Source organism: Psammomys obesus, unplaced genomic scaffold, assembly GCF_907164565.1.
Source record: "Psammomys obesus unplaced genomic scaffold, mPsaObe1.curated_primary_1811, whole genome shotgun sequence".
NCBI classification, from domain to species: Eukaryota; Metazoa; Chordata; class Mammalia; order Rodentia; family Muridae; genus Psammomys; species Psammomys obesus.
In genome coordinates, this window is record NW_026595981.1 from 219,698 (window position 1) to 245,998 (window position 26,301).

General features: G+C 46.3%; 1 protein-coding gene and 1 pseudogene across 1 annotated transcript; both read left to right on the top strand.

Annotated features, from left to right (window-relative positions):
• On the top strand, positions 1-2,668 carry LOC129685968 (heat shock cognate 71 kDa protein-like; annotated as a pseudogene).
• A 9,771-nt stretch (positions 2,669-12,439) lies between these two features.
• Positions 12,440-13,378, top strand: LOC129686561 (olfactory receptor 1D2-like). The gene has a single exon (XM_055620613.1). The coding sequence runs from the start codon at positions 12,440-12,442 to the stop codon at positions 13,376-13,378; it is 939 nt and encodes a 312-aa protein (XP_055476588.1).
• The last annotated feature ends 12,923 nt before the right edge of the window (positions 13,379-26,301 follow it).

Here is a 26,301-nt window from a genome sequence, read left to right on the forward strand (position 1 = left end):
ATGGGGAAAGGTATTTCAAGCAAATGGCACCAAAAAAGTATGCATTATCATTCATGATTCTAACGCCCAGAAAAAAAAATAAACATCAAACCAAAATTAGCAGAAGAGATAAAGATGCATTCTTTCCCTCAAATAAAGTAATCAAAAATTACAATTAGCGATGAAAGTAGAGCATGTTATACAAAAGAAGAGGGGGAAAACCAGGAGTCTGTGGTTTAAATGGAGATGAACGCAAGGAGATGGAGAAGAGGAAAGAGTAGAAGGTCGTTTTCATTCAAAATTTAGTATGTGTGAAAAGCTGTATTGAAACACACTGGTTTGAAAGCTATTTACAAAATATAATTTCTTTTAAAAATGGAAAGTGGCTCCCAGAACACCGGGGCAGCTTTCGGGAACTTGCGGGTCTCATCACTAGCACAGCCAGGCCTACACGCTGAGCAACCACGTCTAATGCACTTGGCATTGATCTCGGCACCACCTACTCCTGTGTGAGCGTCTTCCAGCATGGAAAGGTGGAAATAATTGCCAGTGACCAAGGTAACCGAACCACACCGAGCTATGTAGTCTTTACTGATGAAGGAGTAACTAGGGTTGCAATGACCCCACCAACCCAGTTCTTTATGCCAAGTGTCTGATTGGACGTAGGTTGGAGGATACTGTTGTCCAGTCTGATGTGAAGCACTGGCTTTTTGTGGTGGTGAGTGATGCAGACAGGGCCAAGGGCCAAGTAGAATACAAAGGGAAGACCAAAAGTTTCTACCCAGAGGAAGTGTCCCCTATGGTTCTGAAGAAGATGAAAGAAATTACAGAAGCCTACCTGGGGAAGACTGTTAGCAATGCCGTGGGCACAGTGCCAGCTACTTCAATGACTCTCAGCGGCAGGCAACTAAAGATCCTGGAACTACTGCTGGCCTCCGTGGACTTCGAATCATCAATGAGCCAGCTGCTGCTGCCATTGCTTATGGCCTAGGTAAGAAGGTTGGAGCCGAAAGGAATGTGCTGACCTCTGACTTGAAAGGTGGTACTTTTGATGTTTCAATCCACACAATGGAGGGTGGAATTTTTGAGGTCAAATTAACAGCTCGAGATACCCACTTGGGTGGAGAAGACTTTGATAACTGAATGGTCAACCATTTCATTTCTGAGTTTAAACAGAAGCACAAGAAGGACATCAGTGAGAACAAGAGAGCTGTCAGGCATCTCCATACTTTTTAATGGACTAGGCTAATCGCACTTCTCCTCCAGCACCCAGGCCAGTAATGAGACTGGTTCTCTCTACGAGGGAATCAACTTCTTTACCTCCATCACTAATGCTCCAGTTGAGGAATTGACAGTGTTCCATGATACACTGGACCCTGTAGAAAAGGCCCTTTGAGATGCCAAACTACACAAGATCTGTGATTGTCCTGGCTGGTGATTTTACCAGAATCCCCAAGATTCAGAAGCTTCCGCAAGACTTCTTCGATGGAAAAGAACTGAATAAGAGCATTAACCCCCTTCATATAAGTTCCCTAGTAAGGGAAGTGGGATTGCATTGGACATGGACTCACTTTCCAGCTTTTTGATCACTTTCCCTGTGGCAGGACTGCCTTGCCAGGCCACAAGAGAAGAGGACACACTCAGTCCTGATACAACTTGATGAGCTGGAGTGATTGGGAAAGGGAGCTCCCCTATTCCTGAGAAAAGGGGAGGAGGAAGGAGGAAGGGTAAGACTGGGAGGGGAAGAGGGATGGGGCTACAATAAGATTAATGATGTAAACTGAATCAAATTTAAAAAATTCCAAATGGAAAACAAAGAGTATTAAACCTGAGGTTGCTTACGGTGCAGCTGCTCTTCTATCTGGAGACAAGTTTGAGGATGTTCTGGATTTGCTGTCCTTGTGTGTCACTCCTCTTTCCCTTGGTATTGAAACTGCTGGTGGAGTCATGACTGTCCTCATCAAGTGCAATTCCACCATTCCTATCAGGCAGACTCAGACTTTCACCACCTACTCTAACAACCAGCTGGGTGGGCTCAGTCAGGTGTATGAAGGTGAAAGGGCCATGACCAAGGCTAACAACCTGCTTGGAAAGTCAGAACTCACAGGCACACCCCCAGCCCCCCTTGGTGTCCCTCAGATTGAAGTCACTTTTGACATCAATGCCAATGGCATCCTCGATGTTTCTGCTGTAGATAAGAGCAAAGGAAAGGAGAACACGATCACCATCACCGATGACAGAGGATGCTTGAGCAAGGAAGATGTTGAGCACATGGTCCAAGCGGCTGAGAAGTACAAAGATGAAGATGAGAAGCAGAGAGATAAAGTTTCCTCCAAGAATTCACTGGATTCCTATACCTTCAACATGAAAGCAACAGTTAAAGATGAGAAACTTCAAGGCAAGATCAATGATGACAAACAAGATTCTAGACAAGTATTACGAAATCACCAGTTGGCTGGGTAAGAATCAAACTACGGAGAAGGAAGAATTTGAACAGCAGCAGAAAGAACTGGAGAAAGTCTGCAACCCCATCATCACCACACTGCACCAGAGTGCTGGTGGCATGGCTGGTGGCTTCCCTGGCAGAGGAGCACCTCCATCTGATGCTGCCTCTTCAGGCCCACCATTGAAGAGGTGGGTTAAGTCAGTCCAAATGGAGTTTAGCGTTGTTCCACAGGGAAACATTTGAAGAACCCAAATTTAGCAAGTTACATGGTAGTTTTAAATCTAAGCTGCTACAATAAATTAATTACTGGGCACTCTCAATACTTGAACATGAAACATGTACACAGGGAGAGAAATAACAAGGCACTTCATAGGCACTGTAGCCTAAATGGAAAATGCAATGTCTCTAAAACAGATGGAAAATGCAATGTCTAATAAAACTATTTAAATTGGCACCATAAAAAATAGAATATGAACTGCATGGGTAGACAATGTTGCTTCCAGAAGACTTATCTTATCAAACAAAAATCTCAGAACCAGGCAGAGGAAGGCATCTCCCTAACAAGTTCTTGGTCAGGAAAGCTTCAGGAGCAGCCAAAATAACACACACTATTACCATTGTTCCTGATTGCCTGCCATGACCAGATGGCAAGACTTTGCTTCCAAAAACACCACATGCTCTGGTTGTAGTACACAGAGGAGGCAATCTCAAACAACTGAGAAATGTCCTTTCTGCCAACCAGCTTCCATGGTTCTAGAAAGTGGTGTTAGAGCAGCTAGAAGAAGAAGAAAAAACTCAATGATCTTAGAGTTCTATCCCTTTCACACTACAGTATCGTCCTGCAAGGCAAGATGTTTCCAATTGTTCAAAGGTGGCATAACTGTTGTGGAGGAACCAAACACTTTCTGGTTGGACTTGGGGCCTTCTCCATATGAGCGAATTTCATTCCTGGCACTATAAAACTGGTCAAAAGTCTGTGGCTGTGGATGTCATAGGCACTAGGTGGAATCTACCATTATTATTTTGCTAAATAATCATGTTGTCAAATTGCCTTCTTTTAATTAAAAAAATATATATGTTTATACCTGATATGGGCTGCTTTCAGTCTTGGTAGAGTCAGTGATCAGTGCTCCATAGAGAAATACATAGCCAATCAAAATGCTAAGAACAAGAGGTTGTCAGTGCTCATCCCTCAATGGTAAATCAGTAGCAATATCCGCACAAGTCTCAGGGGATGTGTAAAAAGCATGAGAAGAGAATGAGGGTAGTCCTATGAAATGCCATCTTCCATGCCATCTTCCAATCGTAACACCAATGACCTAATGACCTTATGGTAGCCGTAGTTATCTACATGGGACCAATACAAGATCAAGTCAGCCAAACATCACAGCGTGGATGGGAAGAGGCTCACAGGCCAACCCTGGGGGCCTTCTGGAGGTTGGTAGAGGCTGGGAAATGGACACTATTCCTAATTGTCTGAGAAAGCAACAGATGGATTTCTGAGGTAGTTGTACAAGGTTACATTCCCACCAGCAAAGGAGGAGATTTCCCCTTTCTTCCTTTGGGGATTTAGTCAGCCCATGATCAGTGGACACCCCGCATACATTAGCCTGTGGGCAGCATGACTTGAGCACAGTGGACTATAAAAAACAAAGAGGAAATTTAGCAGAATAGTAGTGGTTTCTCCTCCTCCTATTTATTACTCTGCTAGACGGGCATAGTGTTAAACAGACTTCTAGTGACATATATTTGTACCCATAGATTAATGCATCTCTCAGCCCTCATCAGAGAAGCTTCTATTTGCCGTAGATGGTGACTGCCTACCATCTACTGGTAGAGAACCAGTAACTGGCCAAGGTGTAGAACAAGAGATTACAGAATGTTGTTCCCATTCGGTGTGGCATCCATATGCACTCCCTCCTTTCAAGGCTCAAGGATCATTCCAGAGGAGAGGCCAGAAAGAGTATAAGAGCCAGAGGGTGTGGATGGCTATAAGGAAACTCTTTTCCAGACACAGCAGGACAATTTCACCTATAAACTCACAGTGGTTGAATGATGAATGGTTGGAAATAAAAGCCAGAAAGAAGCCAAACTTCCTAGAATTGAATGAAAATGAAACACAACATCAAAACATACAGGATAAAATAAAGGGAGTTCTAAGAGGAAAGTTTATGCACATGGGCCTGAATCCACCCATATATTCACTAGGAAAACATGTTAATCGGCACTTCCTAGTTTCTACCATCTTACATACTTAAATGGCTTTTCTTGTACATTAATCTTTAAAGTCATGCAGGGAGGTTTTCCAGAACACCAGCCCAGAACGGGCTTGTTGGGAGGAAGGCTGTATGTACTTCAGATCTTACTAGCAGATGCTGTGGGTGTCTTCTCTACCTCTTTCACCCTCTGCATTCCCAGCTTCTCCACTTGTTGGCTGAGAAGAGCTGGTAATTTTCATTTTTCTGGCCTGAGCAGCTGAACGACTCCCCCTGTGCCCACTGCTCCGTGGGGCAGGGAGCAATCCATGGCCAAGGACTGACCTTGAGTTTCAAGGCTGGCTCCTTGCTTCCAGGTATTCCCTGAGTGTAACGTCTGCCGCCCACCTACCCTCAAAGCCAGGTGAGGCTGCGGCGCAGCCCACATCCTTCTTATGCTGTCTCCTGAGCACCCACTCCTCGGTACACTTCTCCATTCCCAGGAGCCACTCTGCCTCTATAACCTGGCAGTTATAGAAGAAAGAATTTAACTGGGCTCACAGTTCCAGAAGGATGAGCACCTGTTACGGCCAAGCAAGCAGTAGCCATGGTAGCAGGAGCAGGAAGCTGAGGGCTCACTCTTGATCTACTGTCACAAAGCAGAGAGGCTGAACTCAAAATGGTACAAATCTTTAAACTCTCAGAGCTTGCCTTTAGTGGCCCGTGACCTCCAACAAGACCACAACTCCTAACCTCCTTCCACAAAGAGCACCATCAATTGGGATCAAGTGTTCAAGATCAATGAGGACTATTTAAACCACCACAACCAGTACTGCCTAAATGTTTCCATAAGGTTTGAACCCATGTGCAGTTGAACTGGCTCTTAGTTAAGTTAGGACTAAAGAACAAACCATTCAAAAAGTTTAGGGAAGAGATTCCCGGCAGGAAAAAAAAAAAAAAAGCAAAGTCCTGGTTGTTTAGATTCCACACATGAGTGAGTCACTCAGTACTTATCTGTCCATGTCTGGTTCGTTTCAGTTAACAGAACTCCAGTTCCATCACATTACTGCAAGCGGCTTTTAGTTTTCTATACAGCCAAACAGGGGCCCACGGTGGGTATAGACCACATCTTTAGTGATACAACAGCTGATGGATTCAGACTATTTCCAGTCCTCAGCTGTTGTGATCAGTGCTTCCGTGAGTAAGACAGTGATCAGGAAGGACTTGAATGCTAACACTGTGACCTTTTTTAAGTGTTCATGACTGCTTGGTTTATAAAACTTCTTTGCTGGCTTTTCAAGTTCATGGCATTGCCTAAACCATAAGCATCTTTGCTTCCCAGTCTGCCTGGCAATTACATTATCTGGATTCTCTATATGCCTTCCAGGGCTGGCTCGTGCTACCTGCCTACTTCTCCTTTAATATACTCAAGACATTATGCTTAAGAGAAATGATTTGAGGTCCAGGTGACTTTGCCTCCTCCTCATCTAATATTTTGTCAACTGATAGTGTTTATGGGGTCTCACTCATGTGACCTTGACGGGCCTTGCACGTGATCCTCCTACCTCAGCACCAGCATTGCTGCATGGTGGGATCTAGCAAAGACTCAGCATGTTTCTTTTAAAAGTGTTTAGAATCAAACCCAGGGCTCTGTACATGGCAGACAAGCATTCTACCATTGAGCTACAGTTGTGCCCTTGATGTTTTTTTAAAACTGCCTTAACTTAGTACTTGAAGTCACTAGTGTATGAGATTTTTCAAACCTCTAATGGCTCAAGCCAACTTCAGGACTTGTGAGCCATTTATTTCTGGCTCAACCCTACTCTTAGGGAAACTTGAGGATTTGTGTGTAATAATTGTTTTACTTCCTGTAAACAAGGTTCATTTCCCAATTCCTTTGCCTCCAGATATTAACGTTGGAGCAATTAATTGTCCCTGTTCATCTTAGGTAGATGTCTTGGGATTGTCTCCCCAAGGCCTTGCCAAAACTAATAAATAACCCTTTTCAGCCCCTTTCTTCATGAAACTGAGATTCAAGAATCAGCTCTCAGGTCCCATGGACCAACCACAACACAAAGATCCTTAAATTCTGCCTACTCGTTTACAGGACTGAAGACCCAAGAAACAAGCCCCTGTTCCCCATCTGTAACCAATAGGACAAGTTGCAAAGTCCTGTTTAAAGAAATAATGGACTGAAGGCTGCAGAATGGACTGAAGGCAGCAGAATTAAGCCACATGGTAAGATCTAAATAGAGCTCTCTCTCTCTCTCTCTCTCTCTCTCTCTCCCTTTTTCTCTCTCCATCTCTCTCCACCTCTCTCTCTCCCTTCTCCCCCTTCCCATTCTCTCTCATCAGCATCCTCTACACTCTCGCTATTCCTTACTTTAGAGAACCATCACGGCCCTGCACGCAGTTCTCTGTCCACAAGGACGGCTGCACGAATGAGGCAAAGAAGCTCCTACCTGCGTGTTCCCTACCCACCATCAGACCAGGGGACAGAGGATGTGCCAAAGCCTATTTCCTCCTGCAATACTTGAGGAACTACGTTCTTTCCACACACAGCCAAGCACATAATAGACAGGCTTATATCTCTGAGGCCGTGTCACCACACCCACACCAGGGTCTAAAACGCTTACAGATTCAGCGATGTTTGTCAAAGTACGGGGATCAGAAGTGCCAAACGCTGGCTTTAAAGGACTTGGTTCTCAACACAGAAACAGTACTTCAAGGGAGAGGGCTCCTCTCATTGACCAATTTCCACATTTTCTCCTTCTTCCTGCTGGTATGTCTCATACAAAGCAAACACACAGCGTGGAGGGCCAACACCCCGACCCCTGTCTCTGGGCTCATGTCTGCCACCCAGTCACAAACTGTCCTTAGTGAAGGGGCTCTAACAGGCCCAAGCATGGCAAACACTGCAGACAGGTTTTGCCCTTTCACCCCTTTTCCTCTCCCTTGCTGTAAACCGTTACATTCCAAAAGCTAGCCTCCAAGGTCTGTTCCCTTATTTGGCCATTGACTCATTCCTGAGACAAAACACGCAAGTCCAACAATCCACACTCATTATTTGGATAACATGTCCAATCAGGATTTACCAACTCACCCTGGCACAGACCTCTTCCTGCACAAACCTCACTCCTGCAAAAATACCTTCGCTTGCTTTTCTTGCTTACACTTGCTGCTGCTGCTGCTGCTGCCGCCGCCGCCCGGCCGCCGCCTTTGCAGCGCCATCCCTTGCCCCTCTAGGGCAATAAATCTCCTTTATACTGAGAATTTGGTGGCAGGGTGTGTCCCGTACCCATTCTGGGGAGCTGACTTCCCTTTCCCTGAGGCAGTCACAGCTCAGACTCTGAGGCACCGTGAGGCCTGCAGCTCTGTGGGTTGTGGAGAGCTGAGGCGGTCTCTAAGTGGGTCGGAGGGCTCTTGCTGGTCCCACTCAGATGCCGGAAGTCCGCCCTCGCCCTCCATAGCTGGAAGCCTAAGCGGCACCGCTCCACGTTAACCAGCCCTGAAACACTCATCCTTCCAGAGCGAGGACCCTCCTGCCTCCCCATGTCTTTGCTGGCACAGCACTTGCTTGCCCTGCCCACCTTGTTCTGGCTCTTACTCCGTAATTCCTGACCTGGACAATCTCTCTCCTTGCTTGGGAAGCCCAGAACAGTTCACTCCCGTGCTCCTCTCCCCCATACAGTTACAACTCAGGGTCTGCCACAGGCCAGTCACTGTGTCAGCACCCCAGGCCTTTCTCTCAGACACGGGATGAGCTGAGGTGGCTTCTGTCTGAGGAGGTAGCGGAGCCAGGCACCAGATGGAGAGAGCGCTGGAAACACCATTTCTCTCCCTTTCTCCCACCCAGAGCAAGGTTTCCTGCCAAAACTGGGTGAAATCTACCAGAAGGTTGAACTGATTAAGACTGTGTCTCCCTTCATCATTTTCTCATTCCTCAGAGAATCTGGGAAATTGGTTAGCGTTCTAAACAGTTCTGCCGCATCATCTGTAAAATGGGGCAAAAGAAATGTCTGTTGAGGACTGAGTGACTTCAAATAGAAGGCGGAGCTTTGTGTTTCAAACTAGGGCGTTTAACAGCAGCGGTGGGCTCCTAAGCAGCGCTGCTCTGTTACTGTAGAAACTTGTCAGCTGTTTTCCCCTGAATGTTCTCCCCTCTCCTGGCACCTCTGTCACATAGTGTCCTGTGCTTTTCTGAGTCTTGGTTCATTTTCTCCTCTCTCTCTCTCCCCCACCCCGTGTGTGTGTGTGTGTGTGTGTGTGTGTGTGTGTGTGTGTTTCTGCTGGCATAATTCACAGCAGCCGATCTTCAAAACTGATTACCTTCCTCATGCTGGTTCAAAACTATAACTGAAATAACACCCCATCTGTGGAACCTCAGTTTTGCTGTTAGACATCTTGAAATCCTAGAGTTTCCACGGGTTCTTATTTCTACATTCTTTTATTCACATTTCCTGTTTGTTGTGGCATTGTTATTAGGTTTTTACTTTTTTGATTATACTTTTGTTTTATGAAAAAAATAGAGAGAATGTGTACATGTGTGTGTTGCTCAGGAGAGAACCCCTGGTTCAAACATCCTAGACCACCCCTGTACATATCTTTCCTGGCTACTCTGAGGTTTAAGTTTTGGTTTTGAGGGGAGAGGGTTGTTTGTTTTTTCGGCGAAGTCTGATATTTGTTCTCACAAGCTGTTTCTGATGTTTGGGGCTTTGTTTTTGTTTTGTTTTGCCTGTGTACCATACATTTCTGTTTTTTGTTTGGTTTTGGCTTTCATTTTGTCTGCTTGTTTATTTATTTGTTTGTTGTTTGAGGCAGGGTCTCACTGTGTAACTTCAGCTGCCCTGCAACTTGCTATGTAGACCAAGCTGGCCTTACATATACTCTCCATCTCCTGAGTGCAGGAATCATAGACATGGGTCACCACGCTGGCTTTGTTCTGTTGTTTGGTTGGTTAGTTGGTTGGTTGGTTGGTTGGCTGGCTGGTTGGTTGGTTGGCTGGTTGGTTGGTTGGTTGGCTGGCTGGCTGGCTGGTTGGTTTGACTGTCACTATTGATAGTTTGGGGGCAGTTTCAGGACAGAGGTGCTTTGATCTGCTTGGTTTGATTTTTTTGAGAAATGTTGCTATGTAGCTCTGGTTGGCCTTGAACTTGCTATGTCAGCCAGGCAGGCCTCAAACTGCAATGATCCTATTCCCTCTACCTTCTCAGTGCCAGGCCTGCAGGCATATTGGTTTGTTTTGCCAGGCTGGAGAACAGACCCAGAATGTCCCACCACTGATTCGCACCCCAGCCCCTTGCCTGCTACTTTTTCCAGCTCATAATTTCTGTTGGAATCTGAACATTTTAGATAACTTATTGTAGCAGTTTGAGGTCCAGTCTCCTCTTCTGGGGCTTGCTATGTTACTTACTTATTTGCTGGTTTAATGCCCAAAGTTGCCATGAACTGACATTCGTGATGCCCAGAAGGGCTTTGCTTTCCATCCCCGACCACACTCGTAATCCAACTCCACTCATTACAACCGACAATTGTTTTGACAATCCTCTGAGATTCTGCAGAACAAACCAATACAATCAAATCTAAACCCTTGGAAGGGACACTAGTTGCCATGGACAGCCTTGCCCTGGCTGTGGCGGAGTCGTGGGGTCTCCTCCGAACCCTAGCTCCCTTCAGTCTGGACTGTGTCGTCATTAATCCAGGAATCTCCCCACAGCTGCCTTTCACCACAAGCATCTCTGTTCTTGGCATTTGGGCTTCAGGGTCTCCATAACGTATTGCAAATGAAGCCAGTTCCTTTAGGAAAAAAATAAGAACTATATATTTTTGGTCTATTTTTAGAAAAAAAAATCCAGATAAAACACTAGAACTGGGTATGAAAGAAGCAGTTTTCCCTCTTGGTGACCCTCCCCCGAGGAGAGAGCATTGTGGGTACCAGAACAGCCACCTTGGCTCCATCAGCCTCCCTTCCTCCCACAAAACCCAGAGCTCCAGCGCAGCCAGGGGTGATCAGACCCGTTAGTCCCTGACCCTCCACATCAACAGAGGACAGAGCAGAGGGCGGCTGCCTCTCTCCTGCAGCACAGGGCTGAGGCTTAGCTCCGGTAGGAGGTAACTAAGGAGGGGAGGGGAGGAAAGAAACACAGAGAGAGAGAGAGAGAGAGAGAGAGAGAGAGAGAGAAGCCATGGAGAGGAAACTGTGTAGCCCAGGTTGCTGGAACTAGAGGGAACTCTTCCAGGCTGGGGCGGTAGAGGGAGTCAGTCCTAACGCGCACCCCCTCATCTTCTTCCTCGTTCCTCATCTACTCGGACAGCTGCTTAGGATCATTCCCAGGGTCTCTCCACCTCTCACTTACACTTTTAACCATTTCCCTGAGGAGCGTGTTCATGGACTCTCCCCATCATCACGTCGGGAGTCAATTGCACACCTATTTTCAACGTTAATGATCCTTCTGTTCACAAACAGGCCTGTTTGCGGACAGTGGCGCTGGCCCTGCGGCAGATGCACCGCATCCCCGCCACTGCTATCATCCGTTTGTTGTTTAACTTTTCTTTTTTCCATAAAGACTAATGCATTGAAGGGACATTCACCAAATTACTTAGAATATTTTGCTTTAAAGAATTGAGTCTGTTCAAATGAGTAGTTTAATCTGTCTCTTTGTTCCAAGGAAAAGATCAGTATTTGCTATGAATTCGGTATGTCAGGCAGATTAGACTTACAAAAATTAAGTGCTAATTAGATGACATTACAGTTATAATATGAATTATACACAATAAAGGAAAGAGGCTTGAGGTACATCTCAGGGTAGAATATTTGTCTAGCATACATGAGGCTCAAACTCCAGGACTCCAAAATAAATAAATGAAAGAAAGAATGAATGAAAGAGATTTGTCCTAAAATGAGAAAAAAAAAAAAACAAACATAACTTTTGCAGGGGAAAGATACCGTATATCAGCAAAATCAATGAGGGAGAAATACTGCCTGATGGAAATAATAATTTTTAAGAAAAGGCAGGTGTAGTGGTACATACCTTTAATCCCAGCACTTGAGAGGCAGAGGCAGAAGTATCTCTGTGAGTTCAAGACCCAGGCCGGCCACAGTTGCTTAGTGAGACCCTGTCTCAAAAAAAAAAAAAAAAAGAAAGAAAGAAAGAAGAAAAAAGAAAGGAAGGAAAGAAGGGAGAAAGGAAAAACTTAAGGAGGTATAAAAATTAAGTTACTTGATATTTTTAAGAATTGACAGTAAGTTATAATAATAGCTTAGAGTGTTTCCACATCACATTAAGCAAATAAGGATAACTGGGCAAAGCAATGAAAATATAAGCACTTGATGTTCCAAAAGCCATATTTGCTTGGGGAAATTTCGGGATGATTTTCCTTCTCAATACACTTTTATGCAGTGTGTGTGTGTGTGTGTGTGTGTGTGTGTGTGTGTGTGTGCGCGCGCGCGCCTGTGTATGTGTCTGTGTGTGCAAGAGTGTATATATGCGTGTGTGTGTGCGCGTGTATGCTGGGGGTGTTGCTCAGGAGTGAAGCATTTGCTTGGCACACACAAAGCACCGGATGCAATCTGTGTGAGAGGTTCTGTTTAGGTCCGAGGCATTTTTTGGGATACTATGTTGCTTGAGCTGGCTTCAGCCTTCGGGGCTTAAGCAATTGTCCTCAGCCTTTGAGTAGCCAAGACTCAGGTGCCGCCACATCTAGCCCTGAGACGCTTTCAGTGTAAGAAAGCAGTTGGCTTCGTTTGTGCTCGTTCTGCACCTCATTAAGAGCACTTGGTAAGCAAATTGTTGGTGCTCAAATTGCAGAAAACTGGGAAATGGATGGAGGCAACCAGAGCAAAGACTCTGAGTTCCTCCTTCTGGGGCTCTCAGAGGTTCCTGAGCATCAGCACGTCCTGTTTGGGACCTTCCTGTCCATGTACCTGGTCACAGTGGTGGGAAATGTGCTCATCATCCTGGCCATCGGCTCTGACTTGCAGCTGCACACGCCCATGTACTTCTTCCTGGCCAACCTCTCCTTCACTGACCTCTGCTTTGTCACCAACACGATCCCCAAGATGCTGGTGAACCTTCAGTCCCAGAACAAGGCCATTTCCTACACAGGATGTCTGACCCAGCTCTTCTTCCTGGTGTCTTTGGTAGCCTTGGACAACCTCATCCTGGCTGTCATGGCATACGACCGTTATGTGGCCATCTGTCGGCCCCTCCATTACACCACAGCCATGAGCCCTAAACTCTGCATCTTGCTCCTCATCTTGTGCTTGACCCTCTCTGTCCTCTATGGCCTCACCCACACACTCCTCATGACCAGAGTAACCTTCTGTGGGTCTCGGAAGATCCACTACATCTTCTGTGAAATGTACGTCCTGCTGAGGCTGGCGTGCTCCGATGCGCACATTAATCACATGGTGTTAATCACCACAGGCTGCGTCATCTTCCTTGCTCCCTTCGGATTCATGGTCACATCCTACATCTGCATCGTCAGAGCCATCCTCAGAATTCCCTCAGCCTCCAGCAAGTACAAAGCCTTTTCTACCTGTGGCTCCCACTTGGCTGTGGTGGCCCTCTTCTACGGGACCCTCTGCATGGTCTACCTGAAGCCCCTGCACACCTACTCCATGAAAGACTCAGTAGCCACAGTGATGTACGCAGTGGTGACTCCAATGATGAACCCTTTCATCTACAGCCTGAGGAACAAGGACATGCACGGGGCTCTGGGAAGGCTTCTAAGGAAGCCGCTCCTGAGACTGACATGAGGGCTGTTTGGGGAAGGGGGAAACGAAGCACAGCGCATGCACGTATCCTTCAATGTGTGCGAAGCCTCCTGTTAGGCAGGACTGTTCGGACACAGATCTGGCTCTGAATGAATTTACGTGGACATGTAAGTAATCCCGGCATCCTCTGGATCTCATCACCTTTGGTAAGAACTAAGGTCACACTATGCCAATACTAGAGTATTGCAGGATTGAATTTTGCAATGTGCCTGACCACAGAACCATATCCTCAGGCTCTTCCAGATATGCCCAGTAATGACAGAGACACCACATGTGTTATCTCATATAGAGCAAACACACAAAAAGCAAATAGTAACTGATTAGAAGCTTGGCCACTGGGCTGTGGTGGCTTGGAAGAAATCCTTTAGAGATGAATCAGCTGAGCCAGCAGGGCTCAAGACTGTAGAAAGCAGAGTTCAGCTGGCGTGGTGATCATTCTGCTATTCTGTTGAGACTGGATGAGTGTCTGTTAAAACCTTCAAATTGGGTTGCAGGCATGAACATGGAGTTTATAGCCAATTGTGAGAAATAGGTAAAAACTGCCTGTAAATGAACCTGACTCATCAGTTAAAATGCAATGTCTACCATGCTGATGTAAATATGTGTGTCTGTCTGTTTAAAATACAAATGCTGGAGAGATGGGTTAGCAATTAAAAGCACTTCCTGCTCTTCCAGAGAGCCTGGGTTCAGTTCCCACATGAAAGCTCCAGTTTCAAGGAATCCAATACCCTCTTCTGGCCTTTGTAGGAACCAGGCACACATATACTTGTAGGCAAAACATTCATACACATAAAATTAAAATGAATCAATCATTCAAAAATAAAATGGCTGAGGGTGAATGTCAAGGTTGAACATATATGAGGCTATGGTTCAGAGAGAAAGGAGATGAAGGGAGAGAAGACTAAAAGAATCAAATACACAACAAACTTGGAGATAAAGGGTTACAAATGGGTACAGGTTTGGAAAATACACAGTATTTTAATTAAAATGTTGCCATAATAACATCTGATAAGAGGCTTTAAAACAGAGAAGTCTGACGTCAGCAAGGTCATAGAATGAAAGGTTCCATCCCTCTGGCCTGTGTTATCAGCCAACCACGGAGGAAAATGGTGTCCCCAGTGCTCTGGGTCCAGCCTGAGACTGCCGCAGCCTGCCACACCATAGACGTGGGGAACAGGGTAAGTTTGAAAACTGGGAGAGAAATTGTCTCTTTACACCTTCACTGCCCTCCACCCAAGCCAGCACAGTACAGAAAGCCATCCCCTCAACCTATAAGTTCTTCCATGAGGCAGAAAACCAAACCATTTGTTCAGCAGACTCCATCTTCCAGGTATGCTATCCAAGAGGACCAATCAATTAGGCCTCAATAGACGTGACTAACAGAAGCGACACAGCCAGAGCTCTGCTGAAGCAAAGAACATGTCCAGCAATCAGTGTGGGAAGGAGAGAAAGAGGCCTCTCTCAAGCCCAGGCTGGCCTCAAACTCTTTATCCTCCGCCCCAGCCTCCTGAGGAACTGGGGTGACAGGCATGCACCATCACACCCTCCTCTGGTAACGGAGTTTTGGTGGCTGAGCCTCAGGACCCAGTTGCGGGCACCCCACCGTCCTTGGCCTGTGCAGTGGCTCACTCAGAATCTCTAGCTGGGCTGAGTGATGAAGGACAACTTTTCCTGTCAGTGTCAGTCTGTGCAGACAGAGAGAAAGGCGTGCTTCTCTGTACTGCAGTCAGCAGTGTGAGGACGTAAGGACTGCACACGGAAACATGGCAACACAGACAGAACGAAATGAAGTAACCATCTTTACGCTTGTTTAGCGCTTCAGTGTTAAGACTTGGCCCCATACAGCAGTGCTGAGAGCCTCGGGGAGCTGGTCGGGTCGTGAGGACCCTGCCCTCATGAATGGATTCACCCGTTCATAGAGGTATCCTTAATGGATATATGGGTTGAGGACTTTATTACAAATTCTGCCCCCGTGCTTTGAAGCCACTTAGAGCTGAGCCGTTTTCTCCCAGTTTCTACCTAAGCAGCTGGGCCAAATGACCAGGGGCTGAAACTAGATTAGACAAGCACCAGGTTAGCTCAGAAACCCGGGACACCTCCTGGCTTGGGCTCTGCACGCACACCTGCAGGAGCACATAGCAACCTGTTAGCAGTGTAGAAGCCACCTGCTGTAAGGGGGGGACACTCACCCCCTAACAGTGGGCATTCGAACTCATCCTAGAACTGTCCAAGAACCCAGAGCCATGAGCTGATCTGCCCTAAACTGGTTTGGGGTGTGGGCACAATAAGGCAAACTGTGTCCTCAAAGTGGATTTTTCAAGAGAACCCTCTAGTTCCCATCATATGTCCACACGTAACTGATTAAAAAAACAGAAATGCCACAGGAAACAGCAGCAGGAGCCAAGGCCGACAGGGCCTGAGTATGGCAGGCTAAGGACAAGCGGGGATATTTGGGAGGGAGAAAAGAGAGGGGGAATAGTGTGATTATATTATCTCAAAAGAAGAAAAGAAAGGGTTTTTAAAACACTTTCTCTCAGCAACTAAATTTCTCCTTCTCTTAAACTCTATAAAAGGAAGCCCCAGAAAATAACCGAGGCCCTTGAAACCCTCACACAGGTGGCCTGCTGTGACCTTGATGGTGTAACTGATCACCATTCTATCATTTTGATTTGAGTAAAGCTTCCTTGCTGCTTTTGTCAATCTGCGTTAGCACTTTAAATAAGGAGCCAAGAACCTGAAAACACCTGGCCCAGACTGCAACTTCCAGGACCAAACCCTCTGAAACCATGAGGAGCCAATATAAGTATGTTCTTCCTGTGAGTTTTCATTGCATGTACTTTGTCGCGCTGACACAGAGTTGACGAATGTCCTCTCCCTGAGGAGGGGGGAGAACAGTCATCTTTAAGAGGCTCAAGGCCTACACGAGGGCACAGATAAACAACTAAACAAAAACGAAAAAAACAGAGGAATAAAATGTGAAGTTCAACAAACAGAAGCCATAATAAAAGAACAGTAATTTTATAGTTGCGTCACACCGTAACTGAAATTAAACAAATCAATAGAGCTTCAAGAGCAGACCTAATACTTTTACACAATGGAATTCTACTCAGCAATTAAAAACAAGGAAATCATAAAATTTGCAGGTTGCATCTAGAAAAGATCATCCTGAGTGAGGTATCCCAGGAGCAGAAAGACACACACAGTATATACTCACTTATAAGTGGGTACTAGACCTATAAAATAGGATAAACATACTAAAATCTGTACACATAAAGAAGATAAACAAGAAAGAGGACCCAGGGTAAGATGATATATCCTCACTTAGAAAGACAAATGGGATGGACATTGGAAGTAGGAGAAAACAAGTAACAGGACAGGAGCCTACTGCAGACGGCCTCTGAAAGACTCTACCTAGCAGTGTATCAAAGCAGATGCTGAGACTCATAACTAAACCTTCCGCAGAGTGCAGGGAATCATGTGAAAGAAGGGGGAGTTGGTACGACCTGGAGAGGACAGGAGCTCCACAAGGACCAAATATATCAGGGCACAGGGGTCTTTTATGAGACTGTTTCTCCAACCAAGGACCACGTATGGATACAACCTAGAACCCCTGCTCGGATGTAGCCCATGGCAGCTCAGTATCCAAGTGGGTTCTCTAGTAAGGGGAACAAGGACTATTTCTGACATGAATTCAGTGGCTGGCTCTTTGACCTCTCCCCCACCCCCGAGGGAGGAACAGTCTTGCTAGGCCACAGGGGAGAACATGGCAGCCAGTCCTGAAGATACCTGATAAGCTAGGGTCAGATGGAAGGGGAGAAGGACCTCCCCCATCAGTTTACTTGGAAAGGGGCAGGGAGGAGATGACTGAGAGAAAGACGGAGGGGGTTACAGCTGGGATACAAAGTAAATAACCTGTGATTAATGTAAAAAAAATAATAAAAATAAAAAAGCAGACCTAATCAAAAATAATAAAGAATCATGTATGTAAAAGTGGGTCATTTGGAATTACCCTGTTAGATGAACAAATATAAAAGAATGAAAGGAAATGAAGGATATCAGTGGAACTTGGGGGCATCACTGAAGTAAGCCTATACTTACTTTACTGGATTTCTATAAGAAAAGAATACAGAGGGATGTAGCTCAGTTGGTAGAGTGGTCACCTATCATGCTTGAAGCCCCAAGTTCAAACCTCAGCACTGCATAAAACAAGGAGAATGGCACATGCCTGGAATCCTGCTAGCACTTAAGAGATGGAGGCAGGAAGATCATAACTTTGAGGCTAGCCTACGATATACAGGACTTTAGAGAGAGGAAGACAGAAGAAGGAAGACAGGGGAGACTGAGAAGGGGTAGAAGTCGGGAGAACAGGGAGAGAGAAAAGAAAGTAGCTTTTTGGTTTAATTTTGTTTTGTTTAAGTTTCTTTACCTCCCAAGGGTGCTCCTTCCCTCCTCTACCCCAGCACCCCCTCCCCCTCCTTTCTTCTTACCCTTTCTCTTTTCTCCCAGATGTCCACTCTCTGTCCAACCTTCCCCAGCTCATCAAGTCACATCAGGACTGAGGTTGTCCACTGAGGCCAGGCAAGGCAGCCCTGCCAGGGGGAAACCATCCAAAAGCAGGCCACAGAGTCCATGTCAGAAACAGCCACTCCCACACACACACTTGCCAGATGACCCACATGAAGAGCAAGCCACACATCAGCCACATCTGTGCAGGGGCCTAGGTCCAGACCATGCATGGTCCTTAGGTGATGTCTCAGTCTCTGTAAGCCCCCTGGCGGTCTGGGTTAGTTGTTTCTCTTGGTCTTCTTGTGGGTTCCTGTCCCCTCCAGGTCCTTCCATCTTCTCCTCAACACTTCCACAAGACCCTCAGAGCTCTGCCCCATGCTTGGCTGCAAGTCCCAGCATCTACGTCAATCCATTGCTGGGAGGAGCTTCCCAGAGGACAGCCATGTTAGGTTCCTGTTTGCAAGCATAGCAGAGCATCATTAATAGTGTCAGGGGGTGGCTTTCTACCATGGGGTGGGTCTCAGGTTGGGCCAATCACTGGCTGGACTTGTTCTCAATCTCTGCTCCCTCTTTATCCCTGCAGTCCTTGTAAGCAGGGTAAGTTTTGGATCACAAGTTTTGTGGGTGGGTTGTTCCCCTCCCACCATTAGTCCTACCTGACTAGAACACGGTCATTTCAGTCTCCATGTCCCCACCCCCCTTTAGGAGCCTCAGCTAGAGTCACCCCCATATCCTCTCAGGAGCCTACCCAGTCTCAGGCCTCCAGCTTGTCAAAGAGATGCCCCCTCCCCTACTCAGTTTCCCTCTTGTTTCCTGCCCTCTCACCTCACAACCACCTTCTTCCCACATGTGATTCCTACCCATTTCCCTCCCCATTCCATGCCCAGTCCCTTCCCATCACCCACCTCTGCTGTCTATTCTCTTTCCCCTTATGAGTGGCATCCAGCACCCTCCCTTGTGCCCTCCTTGTTGCTTAACTTCTTTGGGCCTGTGGATTGTGGTATGGTTAGCCTGTGCTATAGGTCTAATATCCACTTAGAACTGAGTACATACCATGTTCCTCTTTCTGGCTCTGCATTACCTCACTCAGTTCCATCCATTTGCCTGCAAGTCAGTGGATGGGGAGGGCTCTCACCTGCTGCTCCCTGATCCTGCTGCTCTCCCACTGGGGCTGTAGATTGGGGAGGGCCCCGGGAAATAGCGCAGTCCTGGGAACTGGGGTGTGGGGTACACAGGGGAAGTGGAGCACAGAGGGCCCTGGGCAGCCTTCACCACTGCTGCTGGTGGGCTGTGGCAAGCCAGCAGATGGGGAGGGCTCTCACCTGCTGCTCACTGGTCTGCACTGGTATCCAGGGCCGCAGATGGGGTTGGATCCTGGAAAATGGCACGGGGTAGGTCCTTGGTTAAATTTTTTAAAGATTTTTTAATTTTATTTTATATGGATGGATGTCCTGCTTGCATGTATGAATTCGTGCCAGATCTTGCTGGTTATTCTCAGAAGAAGGCAACAGGATTAGATACCCTGGACCTGGAGTTAGGGATGGCTATGAGCTACCTTATGGGTCCTGGGAACTGAACCAGGGTCTTCTGGAAGAGCAACGAGTACTCTTAGGCACTGAGCCACCTCCAGCCCCAAAGAAGGAACTGTTTATTTGTTGAGACATGGTCTCACTATGTAGCCCTGGCTGACTTGGAACTCACAGAGATCCACCTGCCTCTGCTTCCGGAGTGCTGGAATTAAAAGTATCTGCCACCATACCTGGCTGAGCAGACAGCTTATGTTTAAAAACAAGACCGGGGACAACATGAACAAGAAGGCAGAGCAGGTCTGCATTTTATCCCACACCAGGAAGAGAGAGACTGGCAACCACACCCAGAAAAGAACACTTAGTGAAAACACTAAAAACTGGAAATAAGCTTGAACCCCCTACGTGGACCAAAGAGACCAAACGAAAGCATTACAAGAACAAGAACAGTCTCCCCTCAGCTACGCTTCATATCTTCCCTCAAGTTGGCATAGTAACGTCAAGAGAGGAGTCCCCAGAGCCATGGTTTCTACAATGGAAAAAGATAACCAAGGGGAAGCAAGCAGCCACCCTAGCATTCCTGTCCACCTCTCAGGAGCCCTGCTTGGGCTTCCTCATAGGGAACACTGTGAGGTAATGGCAGAACTAGTCTACCTGGGCCAGACAGAAACAAAGACAGGAGGCATCGTCTCATCCGGGGCTCAGATTGTTAGCAGCCATAGTAGAGACCTCTGCACTATGACTAGCTGAGATGCCCACCTTGGGGGGGGGGGGGCATACCCCACCCACAGAGCCAAGCTTGTTGCTTCAGAAACTTCGTGCAGAATTCAGTGTGTCTCACATGCCCAGCTAATCAACGCCATGCCCAGCCTCACACCCCACCCTAGGAAGGCCACCCAGGAAGCGTTGCCTTATCATAGGCCCCACAGGCGGCCAGCTGGAGCCCAGGCGAGCAGCACAGGGTGCGTCAGGGTGGAGCTTCAGCCCAGCGAATGAAAGAAGCAGCCGTGAGCCTGCCTGTGTCACCGTCACACAGGGCTGCATAGTCTCGTGTACTCAAAATAGTAATGGAAAGCAACTGGCAGTGTGGAGCCCAGAAGCAACCAAAGGCTTTATAGTAAGGAAAAACTGAAAAGTGTGTGTGTGTGTGTGTGTGTGTGTGTGTGTGTGTGTGTGTGTGTCTGTGTGTGTCTGTGTGTGTATCTGTGTGTGTGTGTCTGTGTGTGATGTCAACAATCAGGGGCTACTTTAAAACTGAAAAATGACTCCCTAATCCATAAGGATGATGCTAAATCAATCTCATCCCTAGTAGGAAGGTTAAGAGAAGAGCAAGCTAGGGTATATATAGGCAGAGTGTTTGCCTAGTAGTGTACAAAAAAATTAACTTTGAAATCAAAATTATTAAAGGTGGGGACGGGTGCAAATGTGAAGTTTTATTTAGAATAGTTAAAAATAGTTGTCACTAGTATAAAACAGCCTGTTGTTAAAATGTTTTATCTAAGCCTCATAACAACCATGAAGATAAAACCGACCTACGGTGATTGCACAAAATATACAAAGGAAGGACTCAACGCATTTTCACAGCAAAATGCACCAAAGGAAAAAGAAAAAAAAAAAAAAAGACAAGGCAGGGGAGAGACACGCACACTGCTTCCTAACCTAACTGACACGGTGTGCTCAGCTGCCTCGTACTCCTGTCCACTCTGCCAGGATGGATTATATTCCTTCTTAAGCCATGAGCCAATGAGTAATTGCCTTAAACATTAATAAACTGGGTTCTCCAATGAAAACACACAGTGATGGACTGGGGGCCTCAAGCATAAGCTAACTACAAAAGTTCACTTTATTGTTAAGGAGACATAGAGAATAAAAGTAAAAGGGCAAAGAAATATTCATATATGTATGTATATATTTTTTCCAAACAAGACAGGAGCAGTGGCACACGCCTTTAATCCCAGCACTTGGGAGACAGAGGCAGGTGGATCTCTGTGAGTTCGAGGCCAGCCAACAAAGCAAGTTCCAGGACAGCCAAGGTGACACATAGAGAAACCCTGTCTCAAAAACTCAAAAAATATATTTTTTTCTAAGCAATCAGAAACTAGAAGAGTACCTATACTATGTCAGACAAATAGGCCTTATGTGAAACACTATAGAAAGAGATAATGAAGGCCACTTAAGCAATGATAAAGGGACACATTTACCTTTACCTGTGCACAACATCAGAGTATCTGAATACATAAATCAATTGATAAATGACTTGAAGGAGAGTGGTTGCAACAGTTGGAGTCCCTGAATGCCCCCCACTCCGCAATTAGAAGACCACCAGAAAATGAACCTTGGCCTTTCCATTGGCTCTTTGCTTGTCTCCATGACAAGACAGAACACCTGACAGAAACAACTCCAAGAGGAAGGATTCATTTTGACAGTTTCAGGGAAGGCCTGGCAGCTGGGGCAGCTCCAGCTATGGCAGAGGGAGCGTACAGCGCAGCTTAGTCACATCCTGACAGATCAGGAAACATCTTCAAGGCCCGCTCTAGCCAGACCACAGTTCCAGCAGTTCCATTGCTTTCCAAAAACAGCATCATGAACTACTGGTCAAATATTCAAACAGGAGCCTGTGGGGAACATTTTACACCCAAACCATATGGATTTAAATTTTAGACAAAATGGACCTGGATCCACACGGAGCAGCCCCCCTCACACACACACACACTGCCAGGAGAATGTACATTGTTCTTGAGCTCAGTCCCTGTTTGTGTGAAATCACCCTAGCTAACTCCCTTCATCCATTTTGTGCTACTGTAAGGAAACACCTGAGATTACGTGCTTTACTTAAAGAAGAAAGAAAGACCAGGGCTGGAGAGCTATGGCTCGGGGTTAAGAGGACATGCTATTTTCCCAAAGAGCCAGAATTTGGTTCCCAGCACTCACATCGAGCTGCCCCTAACCACCATAGCTCCAGAGGATGCTCTGCCCTCTTCTGCCTTCCATGGCATCTGTGCACACATGGCACACAGAGACACACACACACATGAGTTAAAAAAATAAAAAATCTTTTCATTAAAAGACTGAGTTTATTTCACATGTACACTTGTCTCCCTACCATTTCCACATCTGACCACCGCTATTACTGTGTCCTATCTTAACATTCCATACATACTTAAAACCAAGGAAAGGGTGGCAGTCTGTCCTTGAAAACTAAACAGGCATTTTAGACAGCACATCCTTGGCAACTGAACCTGGACAACATTTATTGAACACAGTAGGGGAAGCTCTTGCTTTGCATTATAAAAAGGACAGCCAGATATCAGCTGTTACAGAAATGAAGAGAAATGGAATACTTCAAACTGTTTGAAGCATTTTCTTAAAGAGACTTCCTCCACTGCCGAGAGATCTTCAATAGCCTCATGGTCAGTCATCCAGAAGCAATTCTTCACATAATTAATGAACTTGGCTTCCACTTTGGGAAGAGAAACACTTCTTTCTATACTTGCTTGCATTTTTGCCTTGCTGTCTTCTGCAGAGCTAGGTCCTTTTGGTGTTTTAGGAGTTTTTCCCTGTATTTTTTGGAAGGACTCTTAAGTCTTTTTGAAAGACACCTAGTGTTTTCCATTTTGGTTTGATTTTTGTTCACTTTTTGCTGGTGTATCTCATACAGATTTCTTCACTGGAACTTTTTCTTCAGTTTCCTCATCAATTTCTTCATCATCGTCATCAGAAATTCATTTCTCAAAATTCTGGAAGCTGGAAAATCAAGGACAGCGGTGCCTGTAGGGGCTGGCCCCTTGGAGTTGGTACAGAACACACGCAGACACCAAGTTCTCAGCACAAAAAAGATTTTCTGAGGGGGAGGAGTGACTGCCTCTATGTGGGACAAAAGCAGCAGCAGGTGTCGCTGCAGATGTCATTTTTAAGGAGAAGAGGGGGAAGTCTGTGCTAGGATGAGTTAGTAAGTCCTGATTGGACAGGTTAGCCAGCGTAGCCAAATAATGACTTGTGATTGCTGGACCTTGCTGTTTTCTCTCAGGAATGAGTCAATGCCCAAATAAGGAAATAGATTTTGGGGCTAGCATTAGGAATGTGATCTAACAGTTTAGCCTGGGGGAGAGAGAGGAGGAGAGAGGGCAAAAGGTGCCAGTGCCCAGGCTTGCCATGCTTGGGCCTGTTAGTGCCAATTGCTGAAGACTGGATCTCCTCGTTTTCAAGATTCTGCATCCTCTGGAGGGAATAAATGGTATGACCACGTACTGCAAAAGATGTGTGAGCAGGAGAGCTGACTGCTAATAAAGATAACCTTTTATGAGTCAGCTGCTCATTCGCAAGAGGGATCCTTGTTACTGAGTCACCTGAGAGGCCAGCCCACCTCTTACTACTGCCACGTTGGCCAATAAATTAAAGGGGAAACACTCAGACCTTAGCATCAGCCCAACTCAGGACAGTTAGGATGTTCTCTATCAGGTGACTTACAAAATCATTACAGCCTGCCTTGTTTAGTCACAAGGTGTGGCCTATCCTAGCAAAGGTATGGTCTTGGAAAGGAGGACTCTGAAACCAAGGCAAACGCTTAAAGAATGGACCCCTAGAGGCTGACTGCCCACCGCTCTCCCCACGGCTGCACAGGGATCCCAGCGTGTTGGGTTGTGTTGGACTGTTTTACTGTTGTTCTGTTGGGGAGGGGTTATTTTGGTTTGGGACAGGGTCTCACTACATATGCCAGGCTCATTTCAAAGTCATGATCCTCCTGCTTCAGCCTCCTGCGTGCTGAGAGTCTGTTCTTGAAGTCAGGACTGCCTTTAAAGCTCATCTCCATTTTCCCATGGTCATGTGTAGGTAATGTCTTTAACACCTGGGGTATAAAAAAACTCTAACACATCAGCTTGTCAATGTCTTCTAGAGGATCACCCACAAGTTGTGTGTATTATGATTAGATGTTTTTAATGTGCTTGGTCCCCTACCTTTTTTTCCCTCTGAGTGTAGGTGTTTTGACTGCACATACATTCCCCACCCCAAGCAGAGGCCCGAAGAAGGTCTAACGTTGTGAACATGGTGGTTCAAACCTGGGTCCTCAGAAAAAACAACCAGTGCTATTAACTGCTTGACCAGCTTTCCTTCCCGCAATACGCTTGGTTTTTTTGGACCTAGGCGTCGGATACCAGGAGCCTAAGAAGACCTGGAAGGTCTGGGTCTCAGGCTGGGAGATCAGGATGGAGTTCACTCAACATCCCTCTTCCTCCCCACAAAGACGGGCTCCTTGGGTCCCCACCCAAGGAAGGAACCGATCTCAACGGACTAGATTATGACGCCGCTACGGTCATTTTTCACCGGAAGTGATGTGCTGAGTCACTCAAACCCAGTACTAGATGAGCTGTATGCTTGGAACACACTGGCGCTCACCCAAGCTCTGGGCCCTAAGTCTGAGAAAAACAGCTTTAGCAAATAGCCCTGCCCTCCGCAGTGCCTGCCACAGGTTCAGAGAGCGGAGGACCTCCGGATCTGTGCATTTTTCATTCTCGCTCCCCAGAGGAACCGACCAAACAGGGACACCCACCCCGACAGCCTAGCTCAGAAGCAGTGGGTGAAAGGCCGGAGTTGGCTGAGCACCCCATCCTGCCCGCGCGCCCCATCCTGCCCGTGCGCGTCCTCTGGTTCTACAGTCTGTGCGCGCCATCCAGCGGCCACGTCCGGAATCCTGTGCCACTTAAACAAAATCCCGGGGCTGTGACCTTTGCAGTTTTCCCCAGTTCCTGCAGGAAGTGTAACGCTGCCGGTATCTGCTATGCCAAAGAGAGAAAGAGCAACCCCCACCCCGTCTCCGACCTTCCCTAAAATTAAGTTATTCTTCCTCACGACTGACTCGTTGGCGCCGATTCCCAGCTCCCTGCATTTTCATTTGCAGAAGCATTTGATACAAGGATGTAAAATGAAATTCTAGAACGACCAAAGAAAGTCCTATAAAAAAACAACACTCCGTGCTGACTGGAAAAACAAGTATCTCTGTAAACGATGATTGAACACAGTAAAAACTCAAAAAAGAAAACAAGGAAGGAAGAACAGATTTCACAGTGAAACAGCGTGTTCTGTTGATGGTTTTATTTAATGTTTGCAGAGCCTGAGCAAGCTGTAAGAGCTTAAAGAGGAGGGTCATTTAATTTGGGGCAGGGAGGGGGACGAGGGGAGAGACGGCAAAGCAACATTATCTCAGGTGCTTGAAAATCAAGAATCATCACGAGCTAAGAATTAAGTACGTTTTCCAGAAGGAAGATAAATTTGTATGAGGGATACGTTGAATGAATGAAAAGAAGGAGGTAAGGAAAGGGCTGACTGTCTGTCCGGAGACAAATGAGAGTAAATAAAAGAGTCGTTACTCACACAGAACAAGACCAGAAAACGCAAAAATGCCTGACCACTAAGGCAACATTAGGGCAGATGGGAGCGCTTGGAAAACCACCTGGCCGCCTAAAAATAAATCTCTATTTCATTGCCCTGTATCACCAAAGTTCAAATAAAAAGTTTTTTTTTTTTTTTTTTTTTTTTTTAATGAAACCAGGAGCCAGTAACTGAACACGGGGGCCATGGCTGTACTTTCAGAACTCTGGAGGTAAAGTCAGTGGATCAGGACTTGCAGTCAGCCTCAGCTAAACAGAGAGTTCCAGACCCTCATGGAGTCATGAGCAATTCATGACCCCATCTAAATTAATAAACAAACAAGCAGACCCTGAAAGCTGATCCTAGAGTAAGAATAAACTAGCCTCTAAATTACAAAGAGGTTATTCTGGCCAGCACTACTGCCTCTCCAATATATATTTTCTTCTCCCTTACTAATAAGCCTCGCTTTGGGTGATGGAACTCAACTGTGGACACAGGGGGAAAAAA